This window comes from Silene latifolia, chromosome 3 (genome assembly GCF_048544455.1).
Source record: "Silene latifolia isolate original U9 population chromosome 3, ASM4854445v1, whole genome shotgun sequence".
NCBI classification, from domain to species: domain Eukaryota; kingdom Viridiplantae; phylum Streptophyta; class Magnoliopsida; order Caryophyllales; family Caryophyllaceae; genus Silene; species Silene latifolia.
The window spans coordinates 130,643,154-130,664,789 of NC_133528.1; the positions used below are offsets into that span (position 1 = coordinate 130,643,154).

Here is a 21,636-nt window from a genome sequence, read left to right on the forward strand (position 1 = left end):
AGTGTTTGGAATACTAAATGGGTTAATGGAATGGTGCCGAAACCTCTATGCTTAAGGCTTCTTACCGATTCCCCTAATTTGAGTAACTTGAGAATCAAACATCTTATTTGTAACAATAGCTGTTGGGACCTTAGATTCGTGTCAATGTTTTTTGATGAAACCTCTGCGAAAGACATTCTTGCTATCCCGATTCGATGCTCTGAAGGGAGTGATAATTTTTTCTGGTCGGCTTCGCCGTCTGGAAATTATTCAGTTAAGACTGGCTATCACATTGCACTAAAAAACACTTGGACTACTTCAGCTACCCCGAAGGACCTTTCAAGAGTTCACTGCGTGCGTGTATGGGTGTTTTTGAGAAAATCCTTTGGAACCTTCCGGGCCGAAAAAGTGGATCATTCTTATTTGGAAAATTCTCACCGATTCGTTGCCCGTGGGGAGGGTTTCTTAAAGAGGGGTTTTGATGGCCCCTTTACTTGTGTGCTTTGTGACTCACAAGATACGGAAAAACGCCCGATCATCTTTTCCGTGATTGTTCATTTGCTAGTAGAGTTTGGAAATGGAAGTGTTCGGGGATTCGGGCTCAATCGGGGATAATTTGAACCTCCAGTCTTGGGTGTGTAATGGCTTTCTGTTCTTTTTAAGGCCGATAATAAACACGAGGCTTGTCTTTTCTTTTTGTGTACTATCCGGACTATCCGGGTGGTAAGGTGCGAAAGGTCTTTGATAAGTCCGAGTGCTCCCCTATAGGTGCTATCTTACTATACCAAGATTCTCTTAATTTGTCTCTTTCTACGGAGGATAGGAAATCGGGGTCCTTGACTTTCCAAACACCTTTGCAGGAAGATTTGATTAACCTTAGGAATGGAGTTCTCTTCCCTTTGATCCAGGGTTCTCTGAACTGCTCTCAGTCTCATATTTATGTAGATGCGGCGTGGTCTAAAGAACTTGTTACTGGTTTGGGTGGGTGTATTATGGTTGGTAATGAGGTTGTGTGTGAATTCTGTATCAAAGGAAGTGCTGAAAATGCCGAGCAGGCGAAAGCTTTGGCAATTAGGGAGGCCTTGAAGTGGGCGCTCTCTCGCAATATCCTTCATGTTACCATTTTCTCTGATTGTTTACAGGTTCTTGCTCAAGTCCTAAAGTTCTCTCAACTCAAACATTGGATAAGGAATACTGTCGAAGATATCACTGAAGTAGCAGCAAACTTTCACTGCGTTTCTTTTGCTTATGTACCTAGAATTTGTAATAAAGCCGCTCATAGGTTAGCTAAGCGTGCTATCAAAATGTAGACCTTGTTAACCCGATTGTCAAAAAAAAAAAAAAAAAAAAAAAAAAAAATTGCACAACTTGAAAATGACCGGCATTGACCTAATTGGGACTCCATCCAAGCTTCACTGGACTCTGAAATAGTGACCAAATTTGTGAAATCGACCCGTAATAACTTAAAATCACATACTTGCAGCAAAAAAACTGAATAAACAGCATACACCCTTGTAGAGTTCAATTAGTCTCTCTTGTGACGGAGTATATCCGTCACAAGGTGTAGACGGGTCAAATTAATACCATATTAATGGATATGGATAGTAGTGGGGCAGGCTACATAATAAACAATTGAAGAAATTGTTGGGAAAGCAAACAAAGAAAATAATAAACAATGGGGGAGCTCCCCATATTTCGTCTTGTGTTAGTGTAATTATACAACCCAAACTCCACTCTCTCTCATCACACTCTCACATAAGCTTTTATTTTTTTAATCACTCTCTTATCACTCTCTACACCAAATCACCAATAATTGTTGTTTTCTCTTTTGAATCGCCATTTTAGCTTCTCAAAATCCGTCATCAGCTTGATCTCTACAAATTTTTCGCATTCCATGGGTAAGAAACAAATGGCGAGGAGGACACCACCGAAGAAAACTATGGAAGGTATGATGATATTGCTTTTGTTCAATGTTGTTTGTTGTGAAATGCGGTGTCAGGTAACATTAGGTGAAAGATATGGTGTTTATTGTCAAATGTTGTTGTTGAAGCATGCATGCATGAGTATATTTGATAAACGGAGATGTTGAACATGTTAATGGTGACATTAATGTAATTAAATTGGGTCAAAAAAGGTCAGATCTGTTGTTGTTTAGGTTGAAATAATGTCAGGTTAGCTCAAATTTGGTGTTGTTAGTGTTGTTTCGGTGCATAAAATTGATTGTATTATGCATGCTTGAATTGAGTAGTATTGGTGATTTTGTTTTTTGTAGACAAAATCACTAATAACAATTTTTTGGTGATTTGGATTATTGATTTTGTTTCTGTTGGTAGATGAGAAGAAAGGTAAAGGGAAGCAGGCGATGCAGAAGGGAAAAGAAAAGGTGAAATCTGGGGTTTCATTTAGGGAGCCGGTGGAAAGAGATGAAGGGGAAGAAAGTGATGAATCAGAGGATATTTCGGAGGAAACTGAAAGCAGTGATGAGGTAGAAGGGGAAGACAGTGATGACGGGGAAGGCAGTGGCGACGATGAAAGGGAAGACGACGGTGAGGAGGAGAAGCAGGTGTCGCAATCTGATGATGGTGGCTTGGCAGATATGCTGAGTAAAGTTATCAAAATGGCAGCTGCTATGGGTGCAAAGAAGATGACCAATGATGACACAAGCACGGTAGATGGTAAGCTGTTAGTGATTTGTCTGAGAAATGTGACCATTTAGTCTGATAAATGTCCAGTGTTTGATCTGATATATGTGTTTGGATGTTTTTTGACCAAAATTTGACAGGGTTACAAATATGGCAAAACAGGGTCACATATTAGTCACTTTTGACATGTTACTGCTTTGATCAGTAGATGTTCCAGATCTATTGTGGTTATTTAAATTAAATACAATAACATATCCTTGTTATCTGTAAACAGTCTGATATGTGACCATTTTAGTGTAGGGTAAATATCATTGTTGTTTAAAATGTGACCACCATATGATGAACATGTTTATATCTTCAGATGGTTACATAATTGAGTAAAAACTTGTAGGCTTATACACATTATGAAATGTCACCACTGTAATGTAAAATAAATATCTAAACATGGTGACATAATAGTGTTCAGATATTGTGACATGAGCTTAACATCCTAACATGTTCTCTTACACATAGTGACATATGTGAAGTTGTTTAAAATGTGACCACCATATGACGAACATGTTCATGTCTTAACTTGATTAAATAATTGAGAAAATACCATAACATATCCTTGTGGTTTGTACACATTATGAAATGTCACCACTGTAATGTAAAATAAATATCTAAACATGGTGACATAACAGTGTTCAGATATTGTGACATGAGCTTAACATCCTAACATGTTCTCTTACACATAGTGACATATGTGAAGTTGTTTAAAATGTGACCACCATATGATGAACATGTTCATGTCTTAACTTGATTAAATAATTGAGAAAATACCATAACATATCCTTGTGGTTTGTACACATTATGAAATGTCACCACTGTAATGTAAAATAAATATCTAAACATGGTGACATAACGGTGTTCAGAGATATTGTGACATGAGCTTAACATTCTAACATGTTCTCTTACACATAGTGACATATGTGAAGTTGTTTAAAATGTGACCACCATATGATCAACATGTTCATGTCTTAACTTGATTAAATAATTGAGTAAATACCATAACATATCCTTGCGGTTTGTACACATTATGAAATGTCACCACTGTAATGTAAAATAAATATCTAAACATGGTGACATAACAGTGTTCAGATATTGTGACATGAGCTTAACATCCTAACATATTCTCTTACACTTAGTTACATATGTGATGTTGTTTGAAATGTGACCACTTTATGATGAACATGTTTAAATACTAACATAGGTACATAATTGAGAAAATACGATAACATATCCTTGTGGTTTGTACACATTATGAAATGTCACCACTGTAATGTAGACTAAATTTGTAAACATGGTGACATAAAAATGTTCAGATATTGTGCCATGAGCTTAACATCATGACATCTTTACATACACATAGTGACATATGTGATGTTGTTTGAAATGTGACGATCATAGTTTGAAAATGTACGTACCTGTTGAGTTTTATGAATATCTTAATATGGTTACATAGTAGGGTGAAGATGTGACATGAACTTAAAAACACAACATATATAATAACACATAGTGACATATTAAAAATTGTTGATTATGTGACCATTTTTGTGGAGTAAATGTAGTTTTGTCTGAGTGTCCATAAATCTTAACATGCTGACATATCTTGCTTAACATTGTGACATATTGTTTAGTATTAACATGTGACCATCTTGCATTATAAAATTCATTCTAAAATGGTTAAAATGTTATTCTTAGAATGGTAATAGATTTGTGATATGCCCTTTTTTGGTGCAAGCAGGGGATCTCAAAGTGGCTGCTGTTGAGAAAAAGGTCAAAGGGAAAGAGGTGGAGGTTGGTCAAGGGTCAAAGAGAAAGTTAACAGGTGGCGAAGTGGCTGTGAAAAAAAAAAACGAGCGAAAAAGGAAGGAACGTATGTCTACAATCCTTTAAAATCTGTTAGCATTTGATTGAGACTACTTTGAATAATCTTGTTCATGCAACCATGTTAACTGTATTCTTTAACGCTAATTGATTGTATTCAAATATAGGAAATTGAAAGGAGTGGAGGGACATGGGTCACCAGCTTCCCTACATTATGTCGTGACCCATTTATCAACAGCTCAGAGAAAAGACGTTGAAGATATTGGCTTCGGAGGGCTTCTTGAGTTGAAGGCGTCAAAGTTTATTCATACAATGGTAGATTGGTTGTTGGATCGGTATGATACGCATACTAGGCTGATATTATTCAATAGGTCTGTGCACTTCTCAATCTGTAAACATGATGTCTACGATGTTTTCATGCTGCCGTGTGCGGGGGAGGATGTACCAGTGGGTACAGAAGATAAAGAGTTAGTGCAGTCTTGGAGAAAGCGATTTGGTGCGTTGGCCGAATAAAGACATACCGTTGGACAAGGTTAGAGATGAGATGCTGCAATTAGTAGGCGGTGGACCAGATTTTAAGAGAATGTTTGTGTTGTTCTCAATGGGATCGTTCTTGGCCCCAACCGTTCACAATCGAGTTGACACGAGGTTAATTGGCGCGGTCGAGGATGTGGCTGGAATCCCGAAGATGGACTGGTGCTCTTTCATTATGGATCGTTTTGATTATTCAGTGGGGTCATGGAAGGGCAACAACTCGAAAAGCATTGGGGGATGCCTAATGTTCTTTCAGTTACTCTACTTTCACCGACTGACTTGGAGGGGATTACCTGCACCAAGTACCATACCATTGATACAGCATTGGACCTATGACGACCTCAAGAGGCGAGTTAAGGAGGAATGCAAGGCTTACACAGTTCATAGGGGATTTGGTATAGGGGTGTGGGATCTGAAGACATACCCAGTTTTCCTTTATCTGGAAAAGTCATTCTATCGACAGACGATTGAAACTGTGGTGCCTGAAGTAGAAGCTACCATGCAAGACGAAGCTCGTCCGGCAGAGAACAGTGCAGCTGCACGTGGCCAGGGATGTAGGACTGTGTCTTTACCGCTGCCAGATGACCTCCCTACTGACGAGGATCTCCGCCGTCTATATATCGACGTAAATACCAACAATTCCCTTCCCTTGAAAATTAATTAATATTTTATGATATATGAGGACAACCCTTAATCAGCATGTTATGTGTATACAACTGAATATGGTGACATTTGAGCTAAAGTTAGATACATTTTGATTAACTCTTTAAATTTGAAACTGTCAACCTCAATTTCTCGTGGACTGATAACATGTGACCATCATAGCTGCGATATGTAGGTGATGTAGTATTAATTGTGACAGCAAGTGGTGTGTGTGTGTACAAATTAAAATGGTGACATTCTGAGATAAGATGGTTACATTATGGTATAATGTTAAAATGTGGCAATGTTGGTTATGATATGCAGGTTCTTGTAGTATGATATTTGTCAGCATGTTCTGTGTTGGTTATAACAAGCATTATATGGTCACATATTGACTTAAGATGGTTACATTCTTATGGACAGTTGAGATGTGACCAGCATAACAGTGATTTGTAGGTGTTTGTTGAGAAATTAAAGTTGTGACATTCTGACTAATTATGGTGACATCTTGATTAAGGATGGTTACATTCTTAAAGTAGTTCTGCATAAATGTGACATTATATGTATGTGTGTTTATCCCCATATTAGTGTATTGATTAGTTAAATATGCTCAACATCGATATTGGTGAATGTGTAGGAGCGTGTACTGAAGTGGTACCAGTCAAAGAGGAACCAACAATTAGTATCACGCTTACATCGTGAAATGGTAGCGGATTGGACATCGGATCCTCCCCTGTCTCAGCAGGCGCGGCAGCAGCAGACAACTGATGTTGGAGAGACGGGAGAAGTAGCAGAGTCTTTGACGTAAAAGTTGGATAACGATCCCGTGTTCTGTGCTGACTTCATTGCCATGCTCGATCAGGTGGACCAAGCTTTGGAAAACGTGGTACCCCCACCATCGTTTGACTTGGGGATAGATGACATTGGCAAGGAAGCACCAAGCCGCTCGTACGGGCTCAGGTACACTCGTGCTAGAGACCGTCCAGTCCCTAAGCCTGCAGGTCTGTTCGTAGTAGCACTTCGATGTCACCGTGCCACGAGCCGAGTCCGTCGTCCACAAGCCGGTAATAAGAGGAAGTGAAGAAGGGGCTGATATTTGCAGCTTGTTGATAATGATGTATTTTGGGGCACCACTTTTGGTCCGTCGTACTGTGAAATGATTTGGTGTATTGTCCTCGTTATGTTAGCAACTTATGATCTACCGATGTGTAGACTAAATTGGTATTACTATTACCAGTACAGTAGTAACATTTTGAGGTTGTCTTACACTCCTACTATTGTAACAACCTTATGTTGGGCGAATATTGTCACATCTGTGAACAAAAATGGTCACATTGTTCTAGTAAAGTGGTAACATTTTGATGTTGACCATAAATGTCAGCAGCTTATAAAGCACGGTTGTTCTCATGTGTGAACAGACATGGTGACATTGTTGTAGTAAAGTATTAACATTCCATACATGTCACCATAAATAATCAGTAATGTACCCATGTTAACAGTTAACTGACAATGTTGACTTTTGTATGAAACGAAATGTTAATAATCAATTGTTATACAATGCTATCATCCACAGGTAAATTCCCCTCGTACTTATCAACAAAAAGCCACTAGTGAAAGGTGGCAAAGGAACTCGAATAAAATAAGTTTATAACAAAAAATGGTGACATTTGAGTAAAACTAATAATGTCACCTCCTTCTTTTACAAATGTGATAAGGGTAACCCATGCTTTCAACAGAAACACACATGTCGAAGGTCGCAAATTATCCAAAATAAACAGCCATACACTAAACTTCAAGTCAAAATACATATATTACAATAAAAACGGTGACATGGGAGTAAAAGTAATAATGTCACCACCTTGTTCTACAAATGTGACCAGTTTGTATCGTCATAAAATGGTAACATGTATGAACGCAGATATATAAATCTGATTTTATATATGTTACAGCTTATATGAGTACAATATTCCCACAAAATTAACTGGTCTAACAAAACACTTCACCTTCAGCCAAAAACTTCCCAAAATGTTTCACCTATTTCATTTGGAACCGTGGAATTCAAATGAGGCGCGGAACAACGGTGTACATGGTACTGCGTTCTTCGGTCGCTTTCTTAGCCCTCTTCTTTAGCCCCAAATTCCTTTTTTTTACGTGCACTACGACCCTTTATCGTACAACGTACTGGATCTAGTGTTGGGGGACCAGTCGGCTGCACATTGGATGGATCTTCGTTACGTAGTTCTTCTTCCATACTAAGTTTGGAAAGTAACGACTGCACTTCTTCATTAGCTTTCACACACAGTTTCTCAAAAATAGTTCTTGCCTCAGCCACATTGTGGCATTTAGTGATAAGATGGTTCGTAGCTATCAACATTGAACGACGCCAGTTAATGGCGTCGTTAGCAGCGCTTCTTCGAATGTCGCTTGGGAGGAGCCGCTCCCACACAGCTGTTTTTGAAAATTTAGTCCATCGGCGCAATATATACCTGGACGGTATCTCGCCCACTGAATGCATGTGGAGGACGCGGATAATGTACTGCAGAATATTCCCATAACCTGAAGCTTTCGGCAAGTACATTCTATTAACTGATTAGAGCAATCATATGTAACATGATGTGGCCCTTCCTCAGAAACACCAGGTTGGACGCGGTACACCAACAGAGGATCATCAACTGGTAAGATAGTGGCCTGAGTTCCCATGGCAAGAGCAAATTCTCTCTCAAAGATGCGAAAGAGCTCAACGGTATAAACTTGGGATGCATGGAGCAAGAGATCAGAAAGAGGGTACACGGAGGTTGGGGTAGATCTTATACCGTTGAATTCTTTCCGCTCCTCCTCATTTCTCCATCTTTTCACCGTGGTTTCAAATATCCCAAAAAAAGCAGTGATTGAAGTGGTCTTTGAAGCTTGGAAACCTATAGCATGGTTTGTGCTCTCGCTCCTCTGAGACGATAATATACCGGCTGAAAAGTATTCATTGTTCAATGCAGTGCTCCATTTGACACGATGTTTGTATAATCTCTTAAACCATGAATGGCCCTCTAATCCATAGTCTTTCAGCATTTTCCGCCAAGAATCTTCAAATTCAACCTCATTGTAACAACCATTTAGACACTTGTTGAATAAATTCTGAAACGGCCGATCACCCTTTAATTTCCCAAAGTGAGATATGGCGTTCTGTTGAATATGCCATTGACATAACCTATGCCTTGATGTGGGATACACCTGTGGACATGTCACCATTATTATATGTGATCACAAAAAATATGGCTGTTTAGGCTGTTTATAGAAATTGACAAAAATGGTAACATGTTCATTGTAAATATAAATGTTGATAGGTTAGACAAAATTGTAATGAGTTTTCAAATTATTTATTTTATGTGTGAAGATCTTATAACACCAACATTTATACTGAAGAAGGTGACATTTGATAAACCTGGTACAATGTTAGAGTTAAAGTCTTAGAATGTAAGCACTCTTTAGATTGATATAATGAGGAACATAAATCAGGTCATATGGCAACATATTAATGAGTTATAACAAATGTTGGTAGTTTAGACAGTATTGTAAGATGTACAAACAAAATATTTGTATGAAATGTCAAACGTGGTGTAGTTTGTTAAAAGGAGACACATATAAGGGTTGAGATGGTGACATGGTAATTACAATAGGAAATGTTGGCTGCTTAGAGAGAAATGTAAACAGTATAAAATTTATTTTGTTTTGATAACATTTGTAGATGAGTATGGTGTCAACTGATAAATGTGTTACAATGTTACTGTCACGGGGTCTAAATGTCACCAGTTCTAATATTGATTGCAGGAGGAACATAAATCAGTTCATAATGCAACATGTATATAAAAATACGAATGTTGGTAGTTTAGACCTAAATGTAGGCACTATAAAAGATTAATTAGTCTGACAATGGTGTCATCTGTTAAATGTGTTAAAATGTCAGTAACAATCATAAATGTTACCACTTTTAAGATTAGTAGCAGGAGGAACATATATCAGCTCAGGTGGTGACATGATAATTAGAGCGAAAAGATGTTGATAGCTTAGACAAAAGAATGTAAGGTGAACTTGATAACATTTATATACAAATATGGTGACATGGTCTGTTTAACATTTTTATGTTGTCGATTGTAATGAGATAATGTCAAACCTCTTTGATGGCATTTGCTATTGCTTGGTCTTGGTCGGTAAAGATAGAGACTGGTCGGATTTCATCGCCCATGGATTCATTGAAGACTTTGAATAACCATTCAAATGATTCTTGATTCTCGTTTTGACAGAAAGCACAACCAAACATAACATTCGACCAATGATTGTTGATACCAACAAAGGCGCCACAAATAAGATTGTACCTATTCGTACGATAGGCAGTGTCAAATATGATAACGTCTCGGTACAACAAATAGTCCTCCCTCATCATCGCATCCCGCCAGAATATGTTACTTAATCTTCCTTCTTCATTAAATTGGACACGGAAAAAGAAACCCGGCTCCTCCGCTTGCCTAACTGTTAACATGTTGATCAATGTTGCTGCATCACCTCCTTCGATTTTTTTCATCCGTAGTCTATTAACATAGTTAATATGATCTCGCTTTGTGTGGCCAACAAACTCATCACCACCAGCAGCAGCTGCAGCAACTCTGAATTGCACAGAAGGGGGCACGTGGCCATCAGTCATTGCCTTTATTAACTCGCCCTCGGCTTCTGAAATTTTACGCTCGGAGCGATGGTGATGCTGCCACTCAGGTGGGGTTAACGGATGATTATGTTCAATCTCATGCTGCAGTACCTCCCATAATCCTTCCTCATTTACTTGCGTCCGAACACAAGCCTTGCACTCACAACGAGTAATTGAGACATTCCTCAAGTTGCTGTTTAATATTTCAACACCACCATTGAGGGCAGCTTTACTCTTGTTCCCGTGATTCCCTTCGCAAGAACGGTCGTTCTTTAGTCTGAGCCCTACGAGATGTGGATTTCTTGACACTAAATCCAATCTGTTGTGAATGTTTGATATAGAGAGCGTAAATGTGCTCCCATTTGGCAGCTTTGATTCCAAGAAGAGACCCTGACTAGGTCGTAGACTGCAACAGAAATACAACATTAAATACGTGATTGTGGAACGGTATCCGAAAATAGTACTCTGTTGAAACAACAAAACAACATACAATGTATCATAAATTGAGAAACATATTTGACAGAAAATTATAGACAACAGGATGAATATATAGAGAGTTCTTGTTTGTAAGATTTCCAAGCTCATGAAAATTTCGAAGGAAGGCTCATATTTTGAAGATACAGTAATAATAAATTTAATAGTATTATAATCATCGTCTCATATTCATCATCCTCCGATATCTTTTAACAACAACACTAAATCAGCGACATAAAAAATAGCTTGGATATTATGTAGAAGACAACCAAATATAGAAGACGAGAGAATGAAGAACACAAAAACAAAAGATGACCTAAATTGATCTATAATGCCATGAATTTCAACGAGAAACACAACAAAAAAATTAACCATAATAAAAAGGGAAAAAAACGAACCTTTATTTATTATCATCATCACAAATTCATCATCAGTAACGACTGGAACGACACTATCATCGTTATCAACAACACATACATTATCTTATAAAACCGTCTCTAAAGCTAAGCAAAGTTCTTCCTCTGCCATATATTTAAGTGAAAAATAATTTCTTGTTTTGATATTTTTGGTGAAGATTTACATAATTTTACAACAAATTATGCAACAATGAAGAAGTTCATGGAAGAAGAAGATTGCATAGGATTTTTTTTTTAAAAAGATGATTGAGTGTGACTAACGTCTCTCAAAAGGGTGATGGGTTGGGTGTGTCTGTGGGGTTTGGTACAATAGAATAATTGTGAGGAGCACAAATAACGAGAGTCTTCATAATATAATAATAAGCCCACTAGTTGCCCCACCCGCCCATTTCAGCCAAATACTCAACTATTTGACCCGTCTACACCTTGTGACGGATATAGGCCGCCATCAATGAGAATTTGTGTGTAGAGTTAGAGTCTTGTGATTTGTGAATAGGTAAGGACTCTTTGTAGGCAATTTTTACTAATTAATTCCTCTACCTGACGAAGTAGCCCTTTCTGAAATAGCCATATCCTAAAATGACATGTTTTACAGTCAGTGTCCCGTTCAGAAACGATACAATAACAACACGGTTAAAATAAGCTCGATTCTCAACAATCCCAACACAATTTATATGTTTATACATCTAAAACTATATATTACTAGTTTGAGTGCCCGTGCGTTGCAACGGGGTAATTAGCTTATTTATAATGAAAAAAAAAAAGTTATAAGAGTTTAATGTTTACATTCTATGTCTAATGATTTTGTTTACATATTATTAAAATATCTCTTTCAAAAAAAAAAAAAAAAAAAGATTAATATATACGTGAGTTAACTCTTATTTATAATCATATAATCACCCCACCTTATACTAATCTTTCGATGTGGGACAATCTACTATTTATAAGTAATATATTCACCAAACTTGGATTATGTTTCTGATGTGGGACAATTCTACTATTTATACGTAGTATATATTCATCAAACCTCCATTGTTTTTCAATGTGGGATAAATAACATACTCAGAATTATACCATCTTTTTTGCAATCAATTCGACATCCAACCAGATCCCGAATACCGAATACGGACAATTGCTACTCATTATATATATTAGTTATATTTAAATTTAATAATATGATCAAGTACTCTCCATTAATATTTGTACGTTGTTTTTCTTCATTTTTTTTATCATAATTGAGATACGAAAATGTCCGTGGTACCCCTTAATTTTGTCAGATTTTCCATGTTACCCCTACTTTTAAGAATCTGCCTATGGTACCCTTAAGGTTCCATTTTTTTTGCTTATGGTACCCCCTAATGTAAAGTCTGTTAAATGGATGTTAAGTTTGATGGCATGACAATAAAATAACAATTAAATAATAATATACTCTTTATTGTTTTATTGGTACAGATATCTCTCTCTTTTAAATGAAAATTTAATTAACTACTCCCTCCATTCAACTCCACTTTACATGTTTGCTTTATCACGTTTGTCAACGCGACTTTTACGCGGTAAATATCTTTAACTACGTATTTGTAAAAATTATAAAAGTTAGATATTTTTAAAGTACTCTTAAAGACGAATCAAATAAGATCTCACATGAATATATTTTAACTTATGTATCAAGAGAAAACTGAAGTTGAATGTCCGCTTGTGAATAGTGTACAAAAGAGAAACCTGTAAAGTAGAGTTGAATGGAGGGAGTATATCATTATAATATTGGAAATTTCTCATGGTAACCTTGAACTTTGATAGATTACACATGGTACCCCTAATTTTAAGTTTCTACAAATGGTACCCTGTGTTCACCTTTTTCTTTCCAAGAATACCATTTGACAACTTTCGTCATTACTCCTATGACTTGTGACTCCTTTTTATTTTGTAATCTATTACACAAACACTTCATCACCTAATTCTTAATTCCATATTTTATTTATAATCATGGGATCACCTCACCTTGTGATAATCTTCTGATGTGGGACAATTCAACTATTTATACGTAGTATATATTTATCACACCTACATTATTTTTCAATGTGAGACGAATAACATATTTAAAAGTACACCATATTTTTTGAACCTAATTCGACATCCAACCCGATTTAATAATAAGCAAATACTATATTATCTATTAATATTCATACGTTTGTTTTCTATTTTTTTTATCATAATTAAAATATATGCAAATGATATGAACCTATACTCTAATAATAGAACTTTTTTTTAATACAATTCTAATTATATTATTTAAACGTAGTATATTTACCACACCTGCATTATTTTTCAATGTGGGACATATAAAATCTATAGGTAAAAAATAATGATATAAACTTTTAAGAGCTCTCCAAGACAATACTTAACAGACCCAAAATATTTTGGGCTATGACTTCTATTTATAATCATAAGATCACCCTGCCTTATGGTAATCTTCCGATGTGGGACAATTCTAATATATATACATAGTATATTCACCACATTTACATTACTTTTCAATGTAGGACAAATAACATACTAAGTACACCATTTTTTTCGCACCTACTTTGACATCAACTCGATTTAATAATGAGAAAATACAATAGAATCTACACTCTAATGATAGCATTTTTTTGTCACCATCTAATTATATAATTTTCGTACGATACTTTTTTGTCAAATGAAATATAAATTTTTTATATCAAAATTATAAACATCACTTTAATATAATATAGAAAATGTATATATATGAGACAATTCTATTATTTATACATAATATATTCACCACACCTACATTATTTTTCAATTTGGGACATATAACATACTAAAATGTACATATCTTTTATATATAAATTTTTTGTGTTAATACCTAAGTTTCAAGGATGCCTCCTATTTAAATTTCACCCTACTAAAAAGTACATATCTTTTATATACTATTCTTTCGATGTGAGATACATAATTTAATTATTTAGACGTAGTATATTCGTCATGCCTACATTATTTTTCAATGTGAAAGATACAACATACCAAGAAGTAAATGTCTCTTCTTAAAAAAAACCATTATTGTATACGTATTATTTTTCTTTGAAGGTAAACCCACTTAGTCTCGATCGATGATCTTTAGATAGGGATCTCTATATCGTACATATAACGACACATTAACGCTCTATTAGTGCATTCAGAGACAAACTATTAGTAAAATCTTTAGTTTTGTCTTTGTGTTAGGAGACAACCATTAGTAAAAACTCATTGTTTTGTATTGTGCTTTAACTTTGTGTATGTTGTAATATTGTTCATTATAGGTTGCCTATGTGACACCAATATTAAGTGATTTTTGCTTCTCTTGTTCATGTTCTTAACTCTTTCCCGAGTAGTTATCATCAATCTTCACTTTATTTTTCATATCATATCGTAGAGATAATAATAGAAAATCTTAAGAGAGCTCTTTAAAACAATATTTAAGAGACTCAAAAATTTTTGGGTTGATACATAAGTTCCAAATATGTCTCCTATTTATAATCATAGGATCACACTACCTTATACTAATCTTTCGATGTGGGACAATTCTACTATTTATATGTAGTATATTCACCACACCTACTTATTTTCCAATGTGGGACAAAACATACTAAAAAGTACACAATTTTACTGTAACACCCCCATACTCCGAGTGCCTTACCAGGACCACTCAGGTATGAAGACATCACCATCTCGGTTGCCCGAGGTATGATAATCAAATAGACAAAACAGAAACAACATTTATTATAAGTAGTTTAATGAATGAGTACAATCCTCGAAACCAAACCGAAAGTATAATACATTATTCCAAAACTAACTGTTTCTCAATCTGAAATGTAAATAAATGCTAAACTACAAAGCGGAAGACTCTATCGTCATGTCGTTGGCCGTCCCAGCTATACCAAAAGTATCATCTCTATACTGTTCAATATCTCGCTCACCATCCCCGAATGGATCACCGCAGTTTTACAAAACAACACCGGTCAAGTACTAATCACACAATCAAAATAGATAACCACAATAAGACAAACAGACCAAATCGTCACACACACACAAACACCACCAACTCCCATCATCTCAATCGACCGTCCACTTTGGACCGCCCGCCGAGTGGGGGACCGCAGCCGTTCCCACCTAAGCCCCGCTCATCGTACGAGCGATAACCCTGTCCATTAATGTGCACATCCCCTTTCGTGGCGGGTTCCACGAAGGGCGAAACTAGGGCGTGAGATCACTCCCGCAAGTGACCCCACTCAGCCGAGGACACGCCTCAAGAACCACAGACAACAATCACAAACACAATCGCAATCACAACCGTCACAATACAATTACTATATCAACAATCAATCTCAACACATCAACCAATATCCCATTATGGGACTAATACTGAGTAGGAAATCCTACCTGGAAAGCACAACACGCAGACGGTATCTACAGCTGTCTCAAAACGCCTCTTCTATGAACTCTCCTCCTACCATACAACACATAGATACTACTATTCAATTACTATTCATAAAAACCCCCAATTCCTAAATTAGGGTTTCACTAATCTTAACAAAACATTATATAAATTACATTAAAAGCTTACCCTCGACGCAAGGAATCCAACGACACAAACTACGATGCAAACCGACCGTCTGAACTCCGGGAATTGTCAAGAACGCGATTAGGAAGAAGACAAGTTGCTCTCTCTCTCTTAAACAGGTTTTAGGTTTTGTAAAAAGTGATTTAGAACAAAGACGAATTGGTTTAAATACCTTAATCGCGTAATTAACAAAACCCGAGAAAACTCCCCCGTAAAACCGGACACTCGATCGAGTACCCAAGGTACTCGATCGAGTACCCTCCTACTCGATCGAGTGCCCTGACTACTCGATCGAGTGTGCCCAACAGTCGAAACTATTTTATTCTCGCAACGTACCCTTACTCGACAGAGTAAGGGCTACTCGATAGAGTACCCCCAAGACCATAAATACGGAGTATTACAGTCTTCCCTCCTTAAAAGGAACTTCGTCCCCGAAGTTCAAACCACTACCAAACAAAGGTACTCCCATAAGCTTCCCGACTCGAAGGTCAAAAATAAACACAACATAGAACATGCTACTAACCCAACTTATCCCGACAAACATACCGACACAACATATATAAAAGGGGTGTAAAAACTCTTAAAAACTCTCGCGATCATCTCCTACCCCCCTAAAAGAAACAAGGTTACGTCCCCGTAACCATACATACCTGATCAAAAAGGAAAGGGTAACGCTCTTTCATGATATCCTCCGCCTCCCATGTAGCTTCCTCAGTCTCATGGTTAGACCAAAGGATCTTAAGCAAAACTGTCTCACCACTCCTGGTCTTTCTAACTTTTCGGTCTAGGATCTGCTTAGGCATCTCAAGGTATGATAAAGACTCATCCAGCTCTAAGCTCTCTGCCTCCAACACATGTGACGGGTCACTCACATACTTCCGCAGCTGCGATACATGAAACACATTATGCACTCTCTCCAAAGCAGCCGGTAAAGCCAAACGATAAGCCACTTCCCCAACTCGCTCTAAGATCTCATAAGGCCCTATAAACTTCTGACTTAGCTTGCCTTTCTTCCCAAATCTCATGACTCCACGCATAGGAGACACTTTCAGAAGAACCTTGTCCCCAACCTGAAACTCTATGTCCCGACGATGTAGATCTCGCATAACTCTTCGTCGATCCCGATTTGCTCTCATCCGTTCTCGATCATCTTAACTGTTCCACCATCTCTGTACCATCTCTGGTCCTAAAACCACTGCCTCAAAGACTATCGTCCCAACAGATCGGACTCCTACATCTCCTCCCATACAAAGCCTCAAACGGTGCCATACCAATCTTTTGGTGTGATAGTGTTGTTGTAAGAAAAAAACTCTATTAAGTCCAACCTCTGCTCCCAGCTACCACCAAAATCCATCACACAAGCTCGCAACATATCCTCAAGAGTCTTGATTGTTCTCTCAGTCTGCCCATCTGTCGCAGGATAAAATGCTGTACTCATCTTCAAAGCTGTTCCCAACGATTCCTGCAACTCCTTCCAAAACCTCGATATAAACCTCGCATCTCTGTCAGACACTATGTCCTTAGGGACTCCATGTAACTTAAGCACGTTCTTTCGATAGGCCATATCCAGTTGTGCCTTAGTCCATGTATCTTTCATTGGAACAAAGTGAGCTGACTTGGTCAACCGATCCACTATCACCCAAATCATATTGTTACCTTGTTGACTCTTAGGTAAACCCACAATGAAATCCATGGAAATGGATTCCCACTTCCACTCAGGCACCTCCAAAGACTGAATCTTACCTTGTGGTCTTCTCTGTTCCCCTTTAACTCTCTGGCATGTCAAACAACGGGACACAAACTCAGCTGCCTCTTTCTTCATCCCAGGCCACCAAAACGTTTTCTTCAAATCTTTGTAAAGCTTGTCTCCACCCGGATGAACTGAATATGGTGTGCAATGCGCTTCTGTCATGATTGTCTTTTTCAACTCCTCGTCATTAGGAACACACCACCTACCATCAAACCTCAAGCTACCATCTGTATGAATGGAAAACCGGGACACTGTCCCTTTCTCTACTCCAGCTCTCCACTCCACTATCTTAGGGTCCAAAGCCTGTTTACCTCGAATATCATCATAAAACTCCATGTGTACTGTCATATCACCCATAGCATCTCCTTTCTGCATCATATGAATCCCGAAGCTCGCTACCTCATCCCTCAGCCTCATCAAAGATAGAGCTGTACACAAGGAATGTACACTCTTTCTACTCAAAGCATCAGCAACGACGTTGGCCTTTCCTTCATGGTAGATGATTTCCATGTCGTAATCACCAATCAGCTCCATCCACCTCCTCTGTCTCATGTTCAACTCCTTCTGCGTGAAGATGTACTTGAGACTCTTGTGATCAGAAAATACCTTAAAGATTGCTCCATAAAGGTAGTGCCTCCAAATCTTGAGAGCAAACACCACTGCACCCAACTCCAGGTCATGAGTAGGGTAGTTCTCCTCATAAGGCTTCAACTGCCTAGAAGCATAGGCGATCACTTTACCATTCTGCATCAACACACATCCCAACCCATTCTTCGAGGCATCTGTATAGACCTCGAAATTCTCGCTCCCTTCGGGTAATGCCAAGACGGGAGAGCTGTGGTCAAACGCTCCTTTAAGGTTTGGAACGCCTTCTCACAACTCTCATCCCAACGAAACCTGTTCTCTTTCCTCATCAACGCTGTCATCGGTCTAGCTATCTTGGAGAAATCCTTCACAAACCGCCTGTAGTATCCAGCTAAACCCAAGAAACTCCTTACCTCAGCAACATTCTTCGGTGCTTCCCACTTTGTCACTGCCTCAATCTTCGCCGGATCCACAGCTACCCCATCTTTAGAGATTACATGCCCCAGAAAAGCAACTTTCTCCAACCAGAACTCACACTTGGACAGCTTAGCATACAACTCATGATCTCTCAACGTCTGCAACACGATCCTCAGATGCTCCTCATGCTCCTCCTTAGTCTTAGAGTAGACTAGGATGTCATCGATAAACACTACTACGAACTGATCCAAGAAGCTCGAAGATCCTATTCATCAAATCCATAAACACCGCCGGCGCATTGGACAACCCAAATGGCATCACCACATACTCATAATGGCCATACCTCGACGTGAAAATTTGTCTTCGGTATGTCCACATCTCTAATCTTCACCTGATGGTATCCCGACCTCAAATCGATCTTAGAAAAGACCGTTGCACCACTCAACTGATCAAACAGGTCATCTATCCTTGGCAAAGGATACTTGTTCTTTATCGTCACACGGTTCAGCTCCCGGTAATCTATGCATAACCTCAAAGTTCCATCCTTCTTCTTCACGAAAAGAACTGGTGCTCCCCAAGGCGATACACTTGGTCTAATTTATCCCTTCTCTATCAAATCATCCAACTGCTTCCTAAGCTCCTCCATCTCCTTAGGACCCATACGGTACGGTGCCTTAGAGATTGGCCCCGTCCCTGGCTTCAACTCAACGGTGAAATCTATCTCCCTCTTCGGTGGCAACCCCGGAATCTCCTCTGGAAAGACATCTGCATACTCTCCCACCACTGGTATCTCCTCAACTGCCGGGCTCTCTATCCGGTCATCTCTCACATGGCACAAAATCAGAGGACATCCCTTCCTCAGATACGACTTCAAAGTGACAATTTGCAATCAACTTAACTTTGGGTTTGACTAGAAACCCACGATAAGACACACTTACACCCTTAGGACCTCTAAGGGACACTCTCTTTTGATGACAGTCTATCTTAGCCTTATACTTTCCTAACCAATCCATCCCAACTATCATCTCAAAACCATTAAAAGGAAACTCTAGCAAGTTACTACGGGAAATCGACTTGCCCAACTATCAAAGATACATCTCTAAACAACCTCCCACACGATACGAGACTCACCGAAGGTATGAAAACTTGCTCCCTAACAGACTCATATACTCTCAAACCCAACTGTTTTACATGACTCGAAGACACAAACGATTGAGAAGCCCCCGAATCAAACAAAACAAACGTAGGAATACCATTAACAAGGAATGTACCGGTGATAACGTGCGCATCCTCCTCAGCTGCCTTCTTGTCCATCATGAACAACTTGCCACTGGTCTTCTGCCCACCTCCCTGGACAAGACTAGGCGATGCGATCGGCTTAGCACCCGACCCTTGATTGTTGTTGTTGTTCATCGGTGTCTTCGCATAAGAATTACCGCCGTTGCGGTTGCCTCCACTCGATAGCTCGACCTCCTCGGTTTGGCCATGATCCACTGGTCCATTTGCTCGCAAAGCTCGTGCGAGTCTCCGAAAAGATCCGGTGCGCTCGTGCACTCATGTCTCTTGTGGCCTACGCCACCACAACCAAAGGAGTCACTCCCATTTGTTGCTCACACTCCCACGACCTCGCCCAAAGGAAGTTCCAAAGACTAAACCCGAACAGAAGAAAATCCCTTAGATTGATTGTGGTTGCCTTTCTTGAAATTAGATTGGCCACCACCCTCGCTCTCCGACTTCCTCTTCTCTCCACCCGACCTCTCCTGAGCCATCTCCACTAGCCTCTCAGCTCTCCCAGCCCTCTCATATGCTTCCTTCACATCGAAGTAAGGACTCCCACGGGTAACTTATCCATAATCTTCGTGGTTAGCCCTCTCTCAAACCTCAAAGCCAGATTCTCCTCACTCAAACCCATGTCCTCAACATATCTGGATTTCTCATTGAACCGCTCTGTAGTACTCGGCCACGGACATCTCGGCCGTCATCTTAAACTTGTCGAACTCCTCCCTCAACTTACTCCTCACATGTTCTAGTACGAACTCCTTCCTCACGACCCTACGAAACTCCTCCCAAGGTATAGCGAGGTAACCCCTGGTTGGTATATATCTCCTTGGCACTCACTTTTACGGAATCCCACCACTTGCCCGGTGCCTCCCTCGGATAGAATGCGGCTGATCCACTCTCATCTCATCGGACAAACGAACTAAATCCAAAGTATGTTCTCCATCTCTCTCACCAACTATCAAGGTGGTTAGGCTCCTCAACTCCCTTGTACTCCTTCGGGTTAAACCTCGCGATATAGAGGCTGACTTTAGCATGGTCAACCTCCTTCTCCTTACTCTTATCCTTGTCCTCATTCACTCTCTTCAGGGTCTCAGTAAGAGCGTCCTGGTGCTCTAACATCTTGACGATGTCATCCGTGGTCATAAGCTCTGCTCTCGCGTACAAAGCATTTCTCTTGGGCGGCATCTTGAAGCTATATAAGAAAGGGATAAACATAAACACGCGTACTAAACCTCAAAACACGAAAACGCGCTGCATAGGACCTACTCGATCGAGTATCCAAACCCACTCGATCGAGTAACGGGCTACTCGATCGAGTGCCCCATGTATTCGATCGAGCACCCAAACTCAGAACCAAACGGACCTTCGATCTCTAACCCACTCGATCGAGTATCTAGGCTACTCGATCGAGTGATTTTCTACTCGATCGAGTACCCCTAGTTACTCGATCGAGTGCCCCAAAACTCGATTCGGACTCAAAATCGCAAAAACCTACCCGATCGAGTCACCTCACTCGATCAAGTACCCCCAATACGTAAGAGATACCCGCATATTACGTCACATACTAACATGCTAAATTTATAAATCATATTATATCATCATAAACATGTTACGCATCCTTCTACTAACTACGAAATCATTTCATTACGCTATTAAAAGCCACATCGTAAATCATTCAACTTGTTATCACTCATTAACATGTTCAACATATAATCATTCTCTTTCACATGCTCAAC

The 21,636-nt window shown here is 38.9% G+C and overlaps 2 protein-coding genes across 2 annotated transcripts; both read left to right on the forward strand.

Moving 5' to 3' along the window:
* Positions 1–1,688: 1,688 nt before the first annotated feature.
* On the forward strand, positions 1,689–4,670 carry LOC141646290 (uncharacterized). Its single transcript, XM_074454238.1, has 3 exons — positions 1,689–1,925; positions 2,313–2,654; positions 4,408–4,670. The coding sequence occupies exons 1-3, from the start codon at positions 1,874–1,876 to the stop codon at positions 4,557–4,559; spliced, it is 546 nt and encodes a 181-aa protein (XP_074310339.1). The 5' UTR covers positions 1,689–1,873; the 3' UTR covers positions 4,560–4,670.
* LOC141646289 (uncharacterized) lies at positions 4,666–6,645 on the forward strand. Its single transcript, XM_074454237.1, has 2 exons — positions 4,666–5,649; positions 6,304–6,645. Exons 1-2 carry the CDS (start codon positions 5,035–5,037, stop codon positions 6,472–6,474), a joined length of 786 nt encoding a protein of 261 aa, XP_074310338.1. The 5' UTR covers positions 4,666–5,034; the 3' UTR covers positions 6,475–6,645.
* Positions 6,646–21,636: the final 14,991 nt, after the last annotated feature.

What these genes read in the sequence shown, in the direction of transcription:
- LOC141646289 (XM_074454237.1), top strand. Translation starts at nt 5,035, where the DNA reads ATGCTGCAATTAGTAGGCGGTGGACCAGATTTTAAGAGAATGTTTGTG. An exon ending in TCCGCCGTCTATATATCGAC is followed by an intron (nt 5,650 to 6,303) that starts GTAAATACCAAC and finishes GTGAATGTGTAG; the next exon opens with GAGCGTGTACTGAAGTGGTA.
- LOC141646290 (XM_074454238.1), top strand. Translation starts at nt 1,874, where the DNA reads ATGGGTAAGAAACAAATGGCGAGGAGGACACCACCGAAGAAAACTATG. An exon ending in ACCGAAGAAAACTATGGAAG is followed by an intron (nt 1,926 to 2,312) that starts GTATGATGATAT and finishes TTCTGTTGGTAG; the next exon opens with ATGAGAAGAAAGGTAAAGGG. An exon ending in TGACACAAGCACGGTAGATG is followed by an intron (nt 2,655 to 4,407) that starts GTAAGCTGTTAG and finishes TGGTGCAAGCAG; the next exon opens with GGGATCTCAAAGTGGCTGCT.